The following is a 16,745-nucleotide window of genomic DNA, read 5'->3' as shown; positions in this document are numbered from 1 at the left end:
AAACAAACTAGGTCATGACGTCGTGACGCCTTGCTTGCGGAACGACACTTTCTCGACTGCTACCGTCTCTGCTCCATTTGCGTCGGTCTTGAGCTGGTAGACATAGAGCACCAGCACATCTCCTTGGACCTTTTGGAATTAGTAAAAGAAGTAGACAAGGAGGATGACCGCGATAGCACTTACATCCATCAAGCAGAAGCTGGGAATTGGTTCCTCCCCTTCGGGCCAATACCCGGTGCTGAAGGCCCCAGTAGCACTTCCCGGGTTGACGAAAAAACGGCCTTCCATCTCAAAGGCCTCAAAGCGATGTGTTCCTCCCCAAAGCAGGATATCTACATCCATCTGACGAGCCGCGATGAGCAACGCATCAGCGTCGCCCGGGGGAATGATGGTGTGGCCATGGGTGAAGCCGATGCGGAGACTGCCATGGGTGACAACTTTGGAGAGAGGAAGGCCGGGCGAGTCGACGTCGAAGTCACCCTTCACCATCTGCAGGTCGGGGGCGATCGACCGCAGAAACTCGAAGGTGTTACGGTCTGTGAGGTTGCCTAAACATAGAATCTGACCGATCTTTCCCGGAGTAAGGAGTTTCTTGAACTATCACATGGTCAATGACATTGAACGAGCGATATCGGAGGAATTGCCGATGCGCACCTTTGCAGGAAGATCCTAAGAGAAGAGCTGGTCAGTATGGGTCTGTCTATACTAAGCCGTCATGCTGCGCGCTCGGCCAGCATGCGGGGGTGGGCACGTACTGGAGCCCTATCCGGTATGAAGAGGTCGCCAATGACCAGCACCAGACGCGAGGTCATCCTGAATCCGGCACTGATGTTCAACGGCCCATTCCCCAAATAACTTGACAGAGAAGCGCAGCCAAAGAGGAAGGGGGAAGCTGCTCCAAATGAATGTCGCTGCGGAGCTGCAGCTGCTCAGGCCAACGGGCTGCAACGCGGCCCCGATTGGCAGCCAGACCCTAAGCCCTAGTTAGTGGTCGAATCTGGACTAGCGTACTCTAGTTTCTTGATCTTGGGAACTTCTCAAGTTCTCCCTGTTTCCCCTCATTGATAACAATCAACTTATTATGACTGTCACTTTGGTAATACAAACTCATTCGCGCGTTCTTCTCCATGGTAATTGCCTTCTGACTCAAAGTGACAATGGAGTCTGAACAAGGAAGAGATCAGTGCTCAACACTCTGGGCATTGCAGACTGTTGGTTGAAGCTGCCATTGGGAGAATGCGCTGGTAGCAAATGAGTCATGGCACCTGTCAGATATTTACGCCGCAAAATGCAAGTAGATTAAGTGTGTTTGTATGTGCATTGTTCGAGTCTTTGCGATTGATATTCCCCGCGGGAATCTAGATTCGGCGGGTAGCGGCATCTGCAGCAGCAGGACTCCGATGTAGGGCCGATTGACTGCCGCCCTGCATCCGCAACCACCGAAGACAAAAAAGGCAGAAAGGGGGAGAGAAGGCGACAGCAGCTATAATACGGAGGCAATTCTCGCTCTAGAACTCCTTCTGTTCCGCTCACCGTGCACTACTGTCTCAACAACGACAGGAGGACTATTTCATCCACGTGGTTCGTGGACCACCGTGCCTGCGGGCGAGCCCGACGCAACGGAGATCGCTCGTCCGACATCGAGTTAATTCTAATTAATTCTGCATCGACCCCGCGGCCAACAAGGCCGTGACCCGAAGCAGCCCTGGCGTCACCATCCCGCAGGCGGGCCAACCCCCGCCTCAGTCTGATCTCCAGGCATTTGGACAGCCGGCTGCCGCTGCCCGAGCTAAACACGCCATTCTCGTCCGAGAGACTGTCCGTCGAGCCCGACGACGTCGAATATAAACCCATTGAGCGCCCTCTCCCCCCACTCCCCGCCCCGTCTCCCAGCACCAAGGCCACAATGTCGTCGCAAGCCCCTCACAACACCCTTCTCATCCCAGGGCCCATCGAATTCGACGATGCGGTCCTGCAGTCCATGTCTCATTATGCGTGAGTCGTCCTCCCGCTGCCCCTCACCTTCGACTGTGTACTGATCAGAGAGGTCCTCAGTGAGAGCCATGTCGGCCCAGCCTTTGTGAAGACCTTCGGGGAGACCCTGACGCTGCTCCGGAAGCTCTTCCAGACCACCTCTCCTACTGCGCAACCGTTTGTGATTTCCGGCAGCGGAACTCTGGGGTGGGATATCGTAGCCTCGAACCTGATCGAGCGGGGAGAGGACGCCCTGGTCCTGCACACCGGCTACTTTGGAGACTCGTTTGCTGCTGCTCTGGAGACGTACGGTGTGCGGGCGACTCAGCTCAAGGCCCCGATTGGGGAGCGTCCTTCCCTGGCCGAGATTGAAGAGGCGCTCAAGCAGAAGCCATACAAGATCATTACCATCACGCACGTCGACACTTCGACGGGAGTGCTGAGTGACATCAAAGCGATAGCGGAGCTGGTCCGCCGCGTCAGCCCCGACACGCTGGTCGTCGTCGATGGCGTCTGCAGCGTCGGATGCGAGGAGATCGCCTTCGACGCCTGGGACCTGGACGTTGTGTTGACCGCGAGCCAGAAGGCCATCGGCTGCCCGCCGGGCCTCAGCATCCTGATGCTCTCCGGCCGTGCTCTCGACCGATTCAAGTCGCGCAAGACGCCTCCCGCGTCGTACTACGCCTCGATTGCCAACTGGCTGCCGATCATGCAGAACTACGAGGCCGGGAAGCCGTCCTACTTCGCCACGCCGCCCACGCAGCTCATTCACGCTCTCCACACCAGTCTGACGAAGATCACCTCGCGGCCTCTGGCAGAGCGCTTCGCGATCCACGCCAAGACGTCTGACAAGGTCAAGGCTGCAGTGGCCGAGCTGGGTCTGACGCAGCTGGCCACCAAGCCGGAGAACCAGTCCCACGCCATGACTGCCATCCGTCTGCCGCAAGGCATGACTGCGCCAGACATCCTTCCGGCCCTGCTGAAGCGGGGCGTCGTGTTCGCGGCGGGCTTGCACAAGGAGATTGCGCCGCTGTACATCCGCTTCGGACACATGGGCGTCAGCGTCACTGAGCCTGGACGAAATGACATCGACAAGGCCATTGCTGCTCTGAAGGAGGCATACGCTGAGGTGAAGCAAGCTAAGGGATTGTGATGAACGAGCGACATACCTCATTCATGTACTGTATACAAAACCGCAACTTCCCGGGGCATTCATTCTTTCTTCGTCTTCTTCTCTATACATATGTTTCTCTGACAAAAAAGGGGATTTAAGGTGGAACAGTACTAGATAGGTACTGGCACTGGTGAAAATACTACTAAATCGGTAGAGGAGAGGAAGAGATGCACATGCACCATGGGATGGATGGAGCAAACGCAACACAAGCATACAATCAACAAAATAATTAAAAAAAGCAAGAAATGCGAGCCAAAAAAAATAAAAAGTTTTCGCCATATAATTATACACTACATGAACTGAAATATAATATAAATATACACTCATATTATTATCTTTTCCAACAATTTAATAGCATATCTATCTGTAAATAACCCTTTATCTATTACCAGTCTTGATTTAGGCAGGCAGGTAAGTAGATATGCATGAAGGTATACACCTTCTGCTTAGTTTCCTATACAGGACTTTACGTATACGAAGCTGTTTTTCAATTTCCCGGTTTGAAACGACACGATCAGACGCATCAGGGTTATGTACTCCGTATGCAGCCTCAGTCAAGGCACGAGAAGAAGCATCCGCGTTGGAAGCTTTTCTTTCCTATCTCGTTTCCCCTATTTCTCTCCTTTTTTTTCCACTTTGCATTCTTCCAATCAAGACCAAGACCAGACTGGATCGGATCGGATCAGACCGGACTACCTACCTAGGTACCTAGAACAGAAAGAGCAAAAAAATAGCCCTTGAGGAATTGGAGAAAAAGAGAAACTGCCCACTTTATAATAATGGAATAATAGGTTAGGTAGGTACCTATGCAATGTACCTACCTAGGTAGATGAGCTTCCATACCTAATTGACAAACAGACTCAACCGCAGCAAGCAAAAACGATGATGGATGATGATGGCATTGAGAAGAGACTCCTCCAGGGCTTACCCGGAAGTTGCAGAACCAAAAACCCGTAGAACGCCAGTAAAGAAGTCTTGCGATGGGGAAAACAAAAAACTCTGCACTGATGTAGAGGAAAGGAAAAAAGACGAATGCTTGAGAACAAGAACAAAAAGAGGATTACGAAAGCATAAACTCGGTGCAACAGAAAAAAAATATTAAGGGAAACGAATCAACAAACCATGAAGGGAAACAACAAATACTGGGTATGATTGATAACACTATGCATTTATAGAAGGGCGTGAATCCTCTTTACAGAACAGCCAGTGACGGACCTGGCAACGCAGTAACCCGCGGCAGCTACATGGCATAAAAACTTCACGACTCCGCTTCTCCTCTCCTGAGCGCTAGGAACGCCCGGACATCCGTGACATACTGCAGAGCCTCCAGCATCGGAATGAGATTGAGCAGCCCATTGTCCGTGGGATCACTGATCCAGCCTTTGATCGGTATAGCGTTGTCTGCTACGAGTTAGAATATCCTAAACAGACCAACAAGGGGATTTGCTCCCACCTTCGTGGAATATGTAGCTTATCGGACTGTTGTCCAGGATCATCACCTTACTCAAGTCCGGCTCTACAGAGCTGAGGTCTTTGATGAAGGCTCCATTCCGCAACGTGCAGTGTTGCCGGTAATACCGAGCCTGGAAAAACTTGCGCTCCTGCTCGAGCCAGTCGATGACTGGGTCTGCGTACTCTTGGACGCTGGCTGTGAAGATGACCAGTTTATACCATTTGCAAACCTTGCGGAGGAATTCATCGCAGTGCGGCCGTTTGTGGACATAGTACAGGATCGGATGCTGAGGCCCTAGTGTTGTTGGAGGTTCTCCCGGAGCGACCGACGCGGTCATAGGGGTAGTAAGCTTGACCTCAACCATGTGGCCGCTCGACATACGGCCACCTTTGGCCAACGAATGGATCAGAGTTTCATCAAGATCCAGAACAAGAGTCTTTTGGGGGACCTTGTTCGGACCTCGGCCGCTAGACCACGTGTAGGAGGGTTGACGGGGAGGGATCAAAGGACGAGGAGGAACCGGAGCATGAGGGTATTTTGTAATTCGGTGGGAGGATGGAGACGTAGGTGATTTCAGACTTTCCGCTGCAAGAGTGGTTGCATCAACGCTCGACCGGTCATCATCCAAAGACTGGCGAACATCCGCACTCTGGGTTCGCTTCTTGTGCCGTTTGAAGGTCTCTTCACTATGAAGCTTTATCCGAATGGATCGTCGGGGTGTGGACTCATCCGTGGAGGGCTCTGTGTTATGAGATTTGGACCTGGCATGACGCACTCCGCCAGCACTCGGAACCTTCAACAACTGTCGGTCAACCTCCGATTCCGAAGTTGACGACGCGATGGACTCTTGAGAGGACGAATTTCGCAGCTTCTTGGAAGAGCGGCTACGGCTGGAGCCAACTTTCTCAGAGTCACCCTTCCCCCGTTTGCTGCGCATTGTTACAGGCGTGTTGGAGCGCGACGATTCAGCGTCGCCACTCAGACTTGCCATAGATCGCCGTATCTTTCTGAGAGGGGCGACAGCAGAGTAGTGCCCATCGTCGTCTCGGAAATATCGAGAAGCGTACACGCCGGGTGCAGCGAGAGTCGATAGAATTACCTTGATCGTCTCGGCAATGGCATCAAACAGTCGTTGTGCGATCAGGAACAGCTTGGTCGGCGCTGGTACCGTGGCATTTTTCTGTAACTCGCGAAGCAGCGGCGTCTTTTCATCAAACTCGGCTGTGCCATCATGCAACAACTCAGACGATTCGGTTTCGTGATCGCCTCGCTCGTTCTCTTTCTCGTTAAAACGGAAATGCTGCTCGCTATACGATCGGGCCTTCGCCAGGTCCCCACGCGGACTTGCCGGAGAGGCGTCGCTTTGCGAATGGGACCTATTGCGAGTAAGATTTGAAGATGAAGTCTGTCCTATGACTCGTGAAGACAGGATATTCAGGGAGTTCATCTTCTAGCACCGGCCATGAGGACGATACGCTGACGCAGGTCTCTAAAAAGAGGCAACAGAGAGTCAGTAACCAACCGCCGTCAATCCAAACAACCAGTCCTGATGTAAAAGACACAGAAAGAAACAGGACAGAACTGTAGCTGACCTCAATGCGCCAGCTCACTATACCCTTGCCGAAACCCAGTCCTGCAGCCACGTCGGATGCTCTCGACTCGCGAATCAGCGCCCGAATGGAAACGGCTGACTGGCCAATGTTGTGTCACCGGCGTCTGGAGGGTTATCGCACAGAAAGGAGGGGGGTAGCGCTCCGAGAAGGGCGAGGGATTGCTGCTTGGCTGGCAGTTTGGGCTGCTTGGTCGGATGACGGAGATGTGGGGAGAGCGACACAAGGAGTTGGGACAAGGCCTGTTCCCTAGCCCAGCAGCCCGAGCTTGGGCGCCGATCGTTGCTCACTCCCACACTAAGCGCAGCCGCCGCCTGGAGAAAACCATCCGAGGGGCAGAGATCCGCCGCATCCCAGCTCCAGGACGCTCCTGTCACAGCAGCTTGCTTCTGCAGGCAGGCTTGAATTCCTCTAGCGCCCACGGGCCTCCGTTCCCAGCTGCAGAAAGAAAAGCGAAACGAGTCGACGGGCATCCAGCCTGGGACCGCGTGCGTCCGAGCGCACCAACTACCATTTGTGTTCGGGCAAGATCTCGGATATCTATATCTTTTACTGAGGAAGGACTACAGTGAAGCGAAATCAATCAGTCTGGTCCTGTTTTGCAATGCCGTCGAACTCCGTGGCCCTGACGCCTGGGCTGGCGTCCTTTCTCAAGTCCTTGAAGACGAACCCCATTGAGACATCTATCGATAACCTGGTATCGTACGTTTGCCCTAATTTGACAAAATTCGAGGACTTTTTATTTACGCATGCAGGTTGCTCAAACGGAGACAAATCCGTCTGTCACGATCATGTGCGATCGCTACTGCCTACCTCCTTCTCCGGGTCGTGTCTGCCTTCAGAACCACCGATGCTGCCAAGTTGATCGAGCGGGTCCAGAGTGTTGGACGGCGGTTGATGGCCGCGCAGCCGCGAGAGTTGGTTGTGGGAAATATTGTGAGGCGGGTTCTGGGTTTGATCCGCGATGAAGCAGAAGATGACAGAGACGGCGAGTTCTCCATCGCGAGCGAGGCGGGTTCGGACAGTCGGCCTCTCACTCCTCATGGCGCCGAGAGCCATTCACCTCCACGGTCTCATGGTGGCCAGGACGAGCATATGCTGCCAGTGCATGATAAGGACATTCTGTCTCTCCGCCACGAAGGCTCCGAGCGGTCGTCATCCCGGCCGCCTTTGTCTTTGTTTGCCTCTGCGCAAGCTCCCCCGGTCACTTCCATGTTCAGTCTCCTCCAACATCCAGAAGCTGAATCTCCTCAGCCCAGCTCCCCGGGCACGGCATCGCCGTCGGGAAGATTCGGACATGGTCAGCACAAGGACGTTCGTGCAGAGGTCCTGGACGGGATCGGTGAGATTATCGATGAACTAGGACAGGTGGATGATCAAATTGCCGGATATGCGTTGGAACACATACACTCCAACGAGGTCATCCTCACTCATACGTCCTCCTCAACCGTGCAGAAGTTTCTGCTCAAGGCAGCCGCCAAACGTAAATTCACAGTTATAATTGCCGAGTCCTATCCGAATAATCACGAAGCTACCCATGCCCGAGTCACCGGGAACAAAGAGGGTGACGAAGAGAATATGTCCACAGAGTCATTTCAGAAGCCGTTGATCGCGTTAGGGATTACGGTCATCCTCATCCCGGACTCCGCAGTGTTTGCCATCATGTCTCGAGTCAACAAAGTCATTCTGGGAACACACTCCGTCCTGGCGAACGGCGGACTGGTCGCCGCAGCTGGCACCCGGGTTATTGCCAGAGCCGCCAAGGTCCACCAGACGCCCGTTGTTGTGGTCAGCGGCATCTACAAGCTGAGCCCTGTTTATCCTTTCGACTACGAGTCTTTGATTGAGCACGGAGACCCGAGCAAGGTTATCGGATACGAAGACGGTGACCTGGTGGACAAGATTGACGTCGAAAACCCGCTTTACGACTATGTGCCGGCCGAATTGATAGATCTTTATATCACGAACCTGTACGTGTTTCTCCTCCCTTTAAACAGCTTCATTTACCCTGCCATTTCTTCTATTCCCCTCCTCGTCAACTCTAGATTGTCTAGTAACTTATAAGCTGACTTGTCATTCTGTTCAACAGGGGAGGCCATGCACCATCTTACTTGTACCGTATTGTCTCGGATCATTACCGAAAGGAGGATATTACTTTGTAAGGGAAAAAACGAAAAGTTGCTATAGATAGAGAAGCCAGGAGAAAAAAGTAATTAAAAAAATTCCATTGATACCCAGGAACTTGGAATGAAGAGAGAAAAAAAAGAAATAATGTATTTCAAACAGGGCAGACCCCTGCTGTTGCTACACTAATGGGAATGAACGGCAACAAGCCGGTTTCGTCTAAATAGAGAGTACTTTTGACCCTCCCGAACAAGTCATGACGCCGTTTCCTTTCTCTTTTTCAAGATCGTAGAAATTTGTGGTGCATCGCGTGTCATTTGCGCTGATAATGTGAAATTTTTTTCCCCCGATTCCAGAGTAAGATACCGTATAGCGCCAAAACCCATGGAATCTTCCCAAGCCTCCATCCATCCCCCTTAGCACATTTTTATTTTTGGTCGTTTACGAGCGAGGCTTCTCCTTCTTCTCCTTCCACAAGGCCAGCAGACCGACACCGGACACCTTGACGACCTTGAAACGGACACCAGGAATATCACCCTTGGCCTTGCCCTTACGACCGAAACCGGCCAGAAGAACTTCGTCGTTCTCGTCAATGAAGTTCAGACAACCGTCGTTCGGCACTAGAGAGACGATCAGTCAGCCAACCTGAAGACTGGATTTGCATCATCTATCAAGGTAATTTCCCCGGTATCCAAATTATTTCCTCAATCAACACCCTCCTATCACCGGGAGACGCTTTTTTCGCAACACCACAGAGCCATCCACATTGGACAATGAAAAGAAGGAGACGTACCGAAAGCAGTGACCTTCTTGCCGTTCTTGATCAGCTGAACCTTGACACACTTCCGAATGGCAGAGTTGGGCTGCTTGGCCTCGACTCCGACCTTCTCAAGGACGATTCCCTTGGCGTGGGAAGCACCACCGAACGGGGACGACTTGTAGGCGGTTCCCAGCAGGCGCTTCTTGTAGGACAGGTCGGCCCATCGGGAGTCACGACGCTTGGTCTTGAGCTTGCGGGCGGCGTTCAAGCCACGGGGCTTTCCTTTACCCATCTTGGCGGTATGTCTTCTGTGAACGTAATTCTGTGCGTGAAAGGACGGTCAGATATGTTCTGTTATCAAGCCATGCCCTTAAAATGTGAAATTGGAGGGGTCCGTCCGGTATTTATCTTCGGCCTCTATCGATAACAGTGACCGCAGATAGAACCGAATAGTGACAGCGAAAGGGAGAGTATACATACCGACTAGAGGGATGTCGCCAAACGGCTGATGGGCTGGTTGTCGAAGGTCGAAGTCGTTCTCAACTTTGACGGCCGAGATCTCTCTAAGGTCGGCAGGTCGAAAATGTGGATGTGCGTCTTCGCCCTAGCGCCGCTAAGCGAGTGCGGCCGCCAACCCCAAAGAGGCTAGTATCGGAGAAACATCGGCCCAGTGGAGATCCATACCGAGACGGAACAATGTTGTGATAGCGTCTTGATAGGAACATCACTCACAGCAGTTCGCTGTGGTTTCTAGCTACCAAATCTACAATTGCATGGTAGGGCTTTGATCTTCCCTAGAATTCATGCTCTAGAGTAGATCCTACGTCGTATTTTTTTTTGTCTTTCAAATGTCAGTCCCTCCCAGACCCAAGCCATCACCCAAGCCAAGCTCTCAGCGTCTCCCTCCGCCGTCATTATTCCAAGGACCGCCATCACATAATGCATCCAACGTTTCACTATCCGTTGCAGGGGGTCCCCAGCGACCGCCTTTCGTGCGATCTCGCTCTCGTCGTTCTGCAGCATCCTCAGAAGCCAACCGCAGCTTGTCACCGTTCATCTCACGTACCCAATCCCAAGGTGAAGCAGACAGTGCAGAAATACTATGGCAGGAAATGCAGAACACCCTCGCCGAGGTAGAGCTGAGTGCGGTTCATGGAGAGCACGTCTTTGGCGAAGAGCATTCGAAGGCGTTGGACGAATTGCGGACAAAGCAGCTGAAACTCGCCCAAGCATGGGCACGGAGTGAAGTGGACGAGGTGGTGGAGGACCAAAACGCGGAGGAGCAGAATCAACCTGCTGCCAAATCCGGAGGGCAACCGGGATCCGGAAGAATGGCAGAAACAGGAGCAGACAGCACTGCCACCTACCGAGCTCTGGAGGCAGAGACAGAGAAAGATCTTCAACACGCACGAAAGAGGCGGGAGGCCAATGATCGATACTTTGACCGTGTTAACAGTAGCGTGCTCGACGTCGTTGCGAGACTGGAGGAGGTCGCTCAAGCCATGCGGGCAGTCGAGAGAGAGAGCAAGGATATCTGGAGCGACACTACGAGTGAGAGCGTAAATACAACAGCAGCATCTACCAATGGATGAAAGTCCGTGCACGCCGCACGATTTCTCTCAAGACTATCGAATCCTCCACGAAGACAGAGCAGGCCTGCCGGCATAGCCAGCCTAGAATGATCAGGCTACTTAATCCATTCCTCCGGAGTCTCTCACGTGCGACTGTGATGGATTGAGGTCTCTGTAACATCCAGGTCTCCTGTTACCAGGCTTCCACTCATACGATTCCACCGATTCCACCCACGATTCCACCGATTCCAGTGCCTGTTGGACAGAAGATTGTTATCAACACAATAAATCAATCGTGTGGCCTTGTGGACGACGTTCGGTATTGCGAGGACTCAACGTCGACACTGTTTCCAGTGTCTCCTCGAGCGTCAGTCCGCCAGTGACAGGGAGACAAAGTGGATTGTCATACAGCGCACGCAAATTTCTGTCCGGGTATCTTATGATGACCCCTGTGATTTCCCATTCATTATGCACTTGAACAGGCGCTGGTCTCAGTTGTATCGGCGAGATCATGCTCTTACAGCATGATCTACACAGCAAATGCTATTTGAATTTCTGTGAGCCCTAGGAACCTGAATCCTTGCTGATAGGGACTACCTAGCTTGAGTATCCGTATTGCATAGGCGCATACAGGTTGCTATGTAGGTTTAAAGCTCACCGCAGGATAAGTAATCCAAGAAAGAGCAGCAAAAGAGACACAAATCCTGTGTTGATACTATATACGTGACAAGAAAGGCATTATAAACTCCAAACTCCAACGCTCGTCACAATGGTGTGTGTCCATAACCCCGGGTATATGTATAAACCATAGATCAAAGGACCTGATAGGTTAGTTGAGTTTTCCTCCAAAAAAATACATCTCTCCTAGAGAGTTAAGTACGTCTCCAACGCTTCATTCCTTCTTCACCAGTCGCGAAACAGTCCTAAACCCCTCCAGGGCGGTCTCCTGGACGTCCTCCCAGCGCACCGCTAAGGCCTTTCTCGCTAACGTCTCCACTTCCTTATTCCATTGATGCTTCAAGAGATCCTCTCTGCTGGGTCTCGTCAATCTCTCCTCCGCCCTGGTCTTTCGCTGGTTCTCGGGCGCAAAGCGGCGGTAGTATGCGCCCAAGGGAGAGGCAAGGTCATTGATGATCTCGGTCTGCTCGCGGATGGCATTGCGTTGCTGTAAGCGATTTGCACGGTGGACTTGCAGGCTGAGGTATAGAACAGAGGTTGTCAGGGTGAAACCACCGAACTAATCGCTATTTGATCAGCATTATCGCGGGAGAGTGGCAGCCGAGAAGATAAAGATCAAAATGGACATACAAATCCAGCCATGAAGCCCATCTTCGCCAATTCAAAAGGATCGCTACAGCAACAACTCTTCAATTGCGAACAGACTGTGGCCTATTCAATGGGATGTAGGTCTCCGCTTTCAATTCCATATAATAGTTCTCAGAAGATGGTGGTGGGGTGATCTTGAGGAGAGACCCTGGATAAGTACCAGGAAAAAAGCCTGAAACACTTCCTTTCTCCAGTGGTGGATTTGGCGCTTGAGCTCAAACACGAATGTAATTCCCGCCACAGATAGAAGATTGGAAGTGACAAATTGCGACGATAAATAGAGAGATAGAATTGCGGGCGCAGATGCCTTTGGTCAAGTCTTATGTAGCTCGGGGTTCGTTCGCTGCGGGACTCCGATTGGTCAGTCCCGGCGACTACAGAATTGGATCTTTTGATCGGAAAGCTAAGCGCTCTCCGTCTCCGCAAAACCGACCGACTTCCTACATCAAGGCGCATTCCCACTCTATATCGCAATTAACCATTCAAGTACAGGGAGATTTCAATGGTCAATTGATTCGAGGTTGTTTGCCGTTCGGTTTTGTCCTGAGGATATACAGTCCAGCCCAGCTGGCCCAGGCCCATAATCTTCTCCCGCACCGTCCTATCTCCAGAAACAACAAGCACAACCACAACCATGGCGGGCAGTGCCCCCAAGTACCGTCATCTCAGCCGGAAATCGTCCCACCGACAGGCATTGCTGCGGAATCTTGTGACTTCGCTGTTCAAGCATGAGTCGATCACGACGACGTGGCCCAAGGCCAAGGAGGCACAACGACTAGCTGAAAAACTCATTACGCTGGGGAAGAAGAACACAGAGGCCGCTAGGAAGAAGGCACTGCAAACATTTTATGTATGTGTGGCTTTTTTCCCCCTTCTAGAAGATTTTTTTATTGTCTGCAAATTGAGAAATGTGTCGTGGGAGTCTCAAACGCCATCACGTCTGAACGAGTATACAATCTCAATTGGTGAATTTCCATGGTCCAGCTACTAACACACTACCTCCTCTCCTGCCAGAACCCTCACGAGCTCATCCCCAAGCTCTTTGGGCCTCTCCGGGAGCGCTACGCCAACCGCCCCGGTGGATACACGCGGGTCCTCCGCGTCGAGCCCAAGAAGGACGACCAGGCTCCCAGTGCGATTCTGGAACTCGTTGACGGGCCCAAGGATATGCGGTTCGCGATGACGGCGAAGACGATAGCACGGCAACGAATGCAGGGCATCCAAACCCTCAACGAGCTGACGGCCTTGAACGTTCGCAAGGTCACGCAGTTCCGGAAGGACGGCGTCGAGGAGCTCGAGAAGATGATCAAGAAATTCGAAATGAGAGAGAAGAGGAAGATGTCCGAAAAAGAACAAAAAGAAGAAGAGGGAGAAGAAGAATAGACCTTGATGATAATCAAAGAGGGGAGAGGGATTTTTTTTGCCCAGTCAGCTTGATTTTTTTCTTGACTCTGTATAAAAATCTACATGTATTATATTCCCGGCCGAATCATGTATCACATCGCATGCTTTTTTGTTGTTCGTTCTGGAGTTTGATCTCATATTCGGGTAGAATATAGGGGCAAATTTGAGAGCACTATTCCAGTTCACTCTCGTCTGGTGTCATTAATTTTTTTTAAAAAAAAAAATCCAATCTTACTTGTGTCATAGGTAATACCGAACTCACGAGTAGAAATGGGAATCTTTTTTTTCTATCATGAAATCAAGCCAGACATGAGCCTCGAATTACGTACGGATTTTGTTGTATTATGCTGGCCACTCCCTAGGTCTATTATATTTCTTGCGTCCCTCTGTTAACCATGGGTAAGCAGATTTTGCGGAGTGTCACTATGTCCTTGGATGCGCCAACTATGAGATTTTTTGTATGCTACTTGAACATTATAACCAGAAGTTGCCCAGGTACGCCGCCCGCCAGACGACTGCCATATTCATTCCATTTGAATTTGACTGAACCACGCCATGCAGCAAGATGCACAAGAGAAAAAAAAATAGCAGAAAAAAGGAGGACTTCCGATGACCTCACTGGTTTAATCCTCAGCTGGACTTCGGTACACTTGTTCCTCCAGACACGACGAGCGGTCCATTCTTAGAACTCGGCGGTATATTGTTCTGGTAAGAATGACTTGAAGACGAAGAGTTTCGGCCCTTTATATCAAAATCGGATGGCACTTCCGAAGGCGGAGGCTTCGGAGGAAGGTGAGCAGGTGTACCCCATTTAGCAATGGAATCCTGGTTACCAGAAGACGGTCCGCGGGGTGGATTTGAATTCGAAGGTGCCGCGTTGTTTGAGTTCTTATTGCCCGCATGTGGTGACATATGTGTGGCCGGTTGACCATGATTATGGTTGTCTGGGTATCCGGTCCAGGGCTGCTGACCACTAGCCTGTGACCCGGGATAGGAGACATTTGCACCATGTTGAGGGCCCTTTCCCGAATGTCGTGCCGAAGACGTGCCACCGCCCGGCACAAAGGATCGGGTCTGGGGATTGAAAGGAGGCCTGTTATAGTTCCCTGGTAAGGGATGAGCTACCGAGTTTTGAACAGGAACAGAAAAGTGCTGGCCTGGTAGCTGGCCATAGGGATACGGAGCGGTATTGGGTGCCATGGACGGAGATGGATAATTTGGCCAATGCACCGGAGCATTCCGCTGAGGTGACTGCGAAAAGTTGCCCTGGTATGGAGGCGACGCCCATGTTGTTGAAGACGCGGGAGGAAACTGTGTAGGGTTCGGAACCGCGTAGCTATTATTCATCGCTGGAGATGACCTCGTGGACGATTGCTGTCCCACCATTGGTGAAGGTTGATTCATCGAAGCATACCCAGAGAAGGGCGATTGTTGGGGTACAGGAGCAGCCTGCCACGAACTGTTCTGCCCCATATGGGGAGGCATGGCCATCGGATAGTGATGAACTGAGTTCACGGGAGAAGAGAACACGGCGCCGTTCTGGTTATTTTGGGCATAATTCATAGCGGGAGGTGATGCGCCAGGGCCCACGACATATGGAGGCTGGCCTGGAAAAGATCCATTGTGCATTGCCACGGGCATAGGAACTGGACCTGTGGTATAGGGCATCCCCGGGTAGTAAACATTGAACTGGGATCGCACTTCGAAGGTGTCATCATGGGGAGTTTTCTGCCTGAAGTTCTTCTTGCGACCGCTGGTTGAACTGGAACGAGACATGTTTGCACTGTTGTCGCCGCTGTTATTTTCCGACTTCGACTCGGGGAAGTCCCGGAAGATTCTCTCCCTAGCTTCCTGATACTTCGCTTCGCGCTCTTCCCGAGTCATTGTAGTGCGCTCTTTAGCTGGCGTTGCTCCCGCAGAAGAGCCAGTGCGGCCCTCTTCATTTCCTCCTTCGCCACCGGTTTCGGAGGCAGCTTTCGATGGTGCAGATGAGCTGGCAGCTGTACTACCATCCGTAGCTGGTCGATCAGCATTTTGATCAGTTCGGCGCATGATCTTCATTGCCGGGGCATTCGGAGGAGGTGTATTATTTGCATTGGCCGGTCGTAGCTGGGACAAGGGGGTTGGACTAAAACTGGTTAGCAAAGCATGGCTAACCAGGGATTTAGTTAGATGCTCACAGTCTTGTAAACGGAGTCCGGTGGAGCCGAACAGATGTGATAGTGTTATCCACGAAATGCGTCAAATGGTAATAATCGCCCAATTTGTGCGCTAGAAGACGTCCGAAGGCATTGGAGGGCGGTAGGTCCAGTGATTGTTCCCTATTAAAGCCAGATTAGACTATCAATGGAAGCAAAAAAAAAAAGAAAACAGTGTATGTGCCACGCACTTCGAATCTTGGATGAAGTTCCTGATTTTTTCTTCCAGCTGAAGCAAAAGAAGCCGGTCCTTTGGAGAGCTCATTGCTTCCAAGAGCTTCTCATCGGGCTCTTCCGGGAATCCATGGAGAGGTTTTCCAGCCTGGAAATTTCCAGAGTTGGGCACTACAAAGTTGTTGGACACTGAGTCCGGTGGGATGGTGCCGGTGACACGAATATCTCCATCTGGAAAGCGATGCATGCCAGCTGGCACTATCCCACGGATCTTCTGAGAGCTTCCCTCTCGGAAAGGCTCTCGAAATCCTCGAGCACCAGCTTCTGAGCCAGTCAGTGAGTTCGGGGCACCGGAAGCCGGACCCAGAGAGCGACTCTTCTTCATCTGCAGCTTGGACGCTCGCACTGTCATCCGGCCGCAAAGAATCCTTCTCATCCATGGCAAACGTCGTTACAGAAGCCATGCTCTTGGAGTCAAAACTGGTTGGCTTCGTGGACGAGTTTGAGAGGTGAGTCTGGTCGTCATCGAAGGAAGTCTCCCTCTGAAGGACGCCGTTTACTCGCTCCTCTCCGGAGGACTCTGAGCCCTCTCGGCCTTGTTGCTCACTCAATTCAAGACTCTGCACACCCCTCTCAAGGCCGTTAAACTCTTCGCTGACCGTGGCATCGTTGCGCTGATCATCACTCGAGCTCGACTGGCTGGGTGGTGTCGTGCTTGAACTGTGAGATACCGGTGGGATTTTCAGGTCGTCGGCCGTCCGAGAGGGATTTTCATCATGAGGGGCAGCCGCCGGCTGCGGTTTTGACGGAGGGGGCATAGCTGCGATCTGAGCAAACAGTCAGCACTACCAGCATCATGACTGGCAACAGCTCGCGATCCGCGACGTACCTTGGCAAAGGAGAGACGGTTTGCACCACCCCCCGATGGTTTTGAGGCCATCCCAGAGACAGGATGGACAAGTGCAGCAAGGGCACAA

General features: G+C 51.9%; 8 protein-coding genes across 8 annotated transcripts; 4 read left to right on the top strand and 4 right to left on the bottom strand.

Moving 5' to 3' along the window:
• Window positions 1-12: 12 nt before the first annotated feature.
• On the bottom strand, window positions 13-812 carry T310_7396 (Vacuolar protein sorting 29; the record flags this gene model as incomplete). The annotated part of the gene is made up of 3 exons (XM_013469809.1): window positions 13-129; window positions 184-597; window positions 756-812. 3 exons carry the CDS (start codon window positions 810-812, stop codon window positions 13-15), a joined length of 588 nt encoding a protein of 195 aa, XP_013325263.1.
• Window positions 813-1,906: 1,094 nt separating this feature from the next.
• On the top strand, window positions 1,907-3,127 carry T310_7395 (Serine--pyruvate transaminase; the record flags this gene model as incomplete). The annotated part of the gene is made up of 2 exons (XM_013469808.1): window positions 1,907-1,995; window positions 2,044-3,127. The coding sequence occupies 2 exons, from the start codon at window positions 1,907-1,909 to the stop codon at window positions 3,125-3,127; spliced, it is 1,173 nt and encodes a 390-aa protein (XP_013325262.1).
• Window positions 3,128-3,969: 842 nt separating this feature from the next.
• T310_7394 (NIF domain protein) lies at window positions 3,970-6,048 on the bottom strand (the record flags this gene model as incomplete). The annotated part of the gene is made up of 5 exons (XM_013469807.1): window positions 3,970-3,991; window positions 4,077-4,147; window positions 4,270-4,309; window positions 4,465-4,549; window positions 4,602-6,048. The coding sequence occupies 5 exons, from the start codon at window positions 6,046-6,048 to the stop codon at window positions 3,970-3,972; spliced, it is 1,665 nt and encodes a 554-aa protein (XP_013325261.1).
• Window positions 6,049-6,815: 767 nt separating this feature from the next.
• T310_7393 (Translation regulator GCD7) lies at window positions 6,816-8,402 on the top strand (the record flags this gene model as incomplete). Its single annotated transcript, XM_013469806.1, has 4 exons — window positions 6,816-6,913; window positions 6,967-8,181; window positions 8,301-8,369; window positions 8,399-8,402. The coding sequence occupies 4 exons, from the start codon at window positions 6,816-6,818 to the stop codon at window positions 8,400-8,402; spliced, it is 1,386 nt and encodes a 461-aa protein (XP_013325260.1).
• A 374-nt stretch (window positions 8,403-8,776) lies between these two features.
• T310_7392 (Ribosomal protein of the small subunit rps28) lies at window positions 8,777-9,387 on the bottom strand (the record flags this gene model as incomplete). The annotated part of the gene is made up of 2 exons (XM_013469805.1): window positions 8,777-8,955; window positions 9,129-9,387. The coding sequence occupies 2 exons, from the start codon at window positions 9,385-9,387 to the stop codon at window positions 8,777-8,779; spliced, it is 438 nt and encodes a 145-aa protein (XP_013325259.1).
• Window positions 9,388-9,943: 556 nt separating this feature from the next.
• Window positions 9,944-10,687, top strand: T310_7391 (uncharacterized protein; the record flags this gene model as incomplete). The annotated part of the gene is made up of 1 exon (XM_013469804.1): window positions 9,944-10,687. One exon carries the CDS (start codon window positions 9,944-9,946, stop codon window positions 10,685-10,687), a length of 744 nt encoding a protein of 247 aa, XP_013325258.1.
• Window positions 10,688-12,626: 1,939 nt separating this feature from the next.
• T310_7390 (50S ribosomal protein L17) lies at window positions 12,627-13,375 on the top strand (the record flags this gene model as incomplete). The annotated part of the gene is made up of 2 exons (XM_013469803.1): window positions 12,627-12,842; window positions 12,977-13,375. The coding sequence occupies 2 exons, from the start codon at window positions 12,627-12,629 to the stop codon at window positions 13,373-13,375; spliced, it is 615 nt and encodes a 204-aa protein (XP_013325257.1).
• A 651-nt stretch (window positions 13,376-14,026) lies between these two features.
• T310_7389 (uncharacterized protein) lies at window positions 14,027-16,708 on the bottom strand (the record flags this gene model as incomplete). Its single annotated transcript, XM_013469802.1, has 5 exons — window positions 14,027-15,524; window positions 15,577-15,717; window positions 15,786-15,999; window positions 16,175-16,595; window positions 16,658-16,708. 5 exons carry the CDS (start codon window positions 16,706-16,708, stop codon window positions 14,027-14,029), a joined length of 2,325 nt encoding a protein of 774 aa, XP_013325256.1.
• Between the last annotated feature and the right edge of the window lie 37 nt (window positions 16,709-16,745).

Source organism: Rasamsonia emersonii (genome assembly GCF_000968595.1).
Source record: "Rasamsonia emersonii CBS 393.64 chromosome Unknown ctg1118621760536, whole genome shotgun sequence".
Lineage (NCBI taxonomy): Eukaryota > Fungi > Ascomycota > Eurotiomycetes > Eurotiales > Trichocomaceae > Rasamsonia > Rasamsonia emersonii.
Note: the sequence above shows the minus strand (reverse complement) of the source record. Positions and strands in the feature narration are given on the sequence as shown.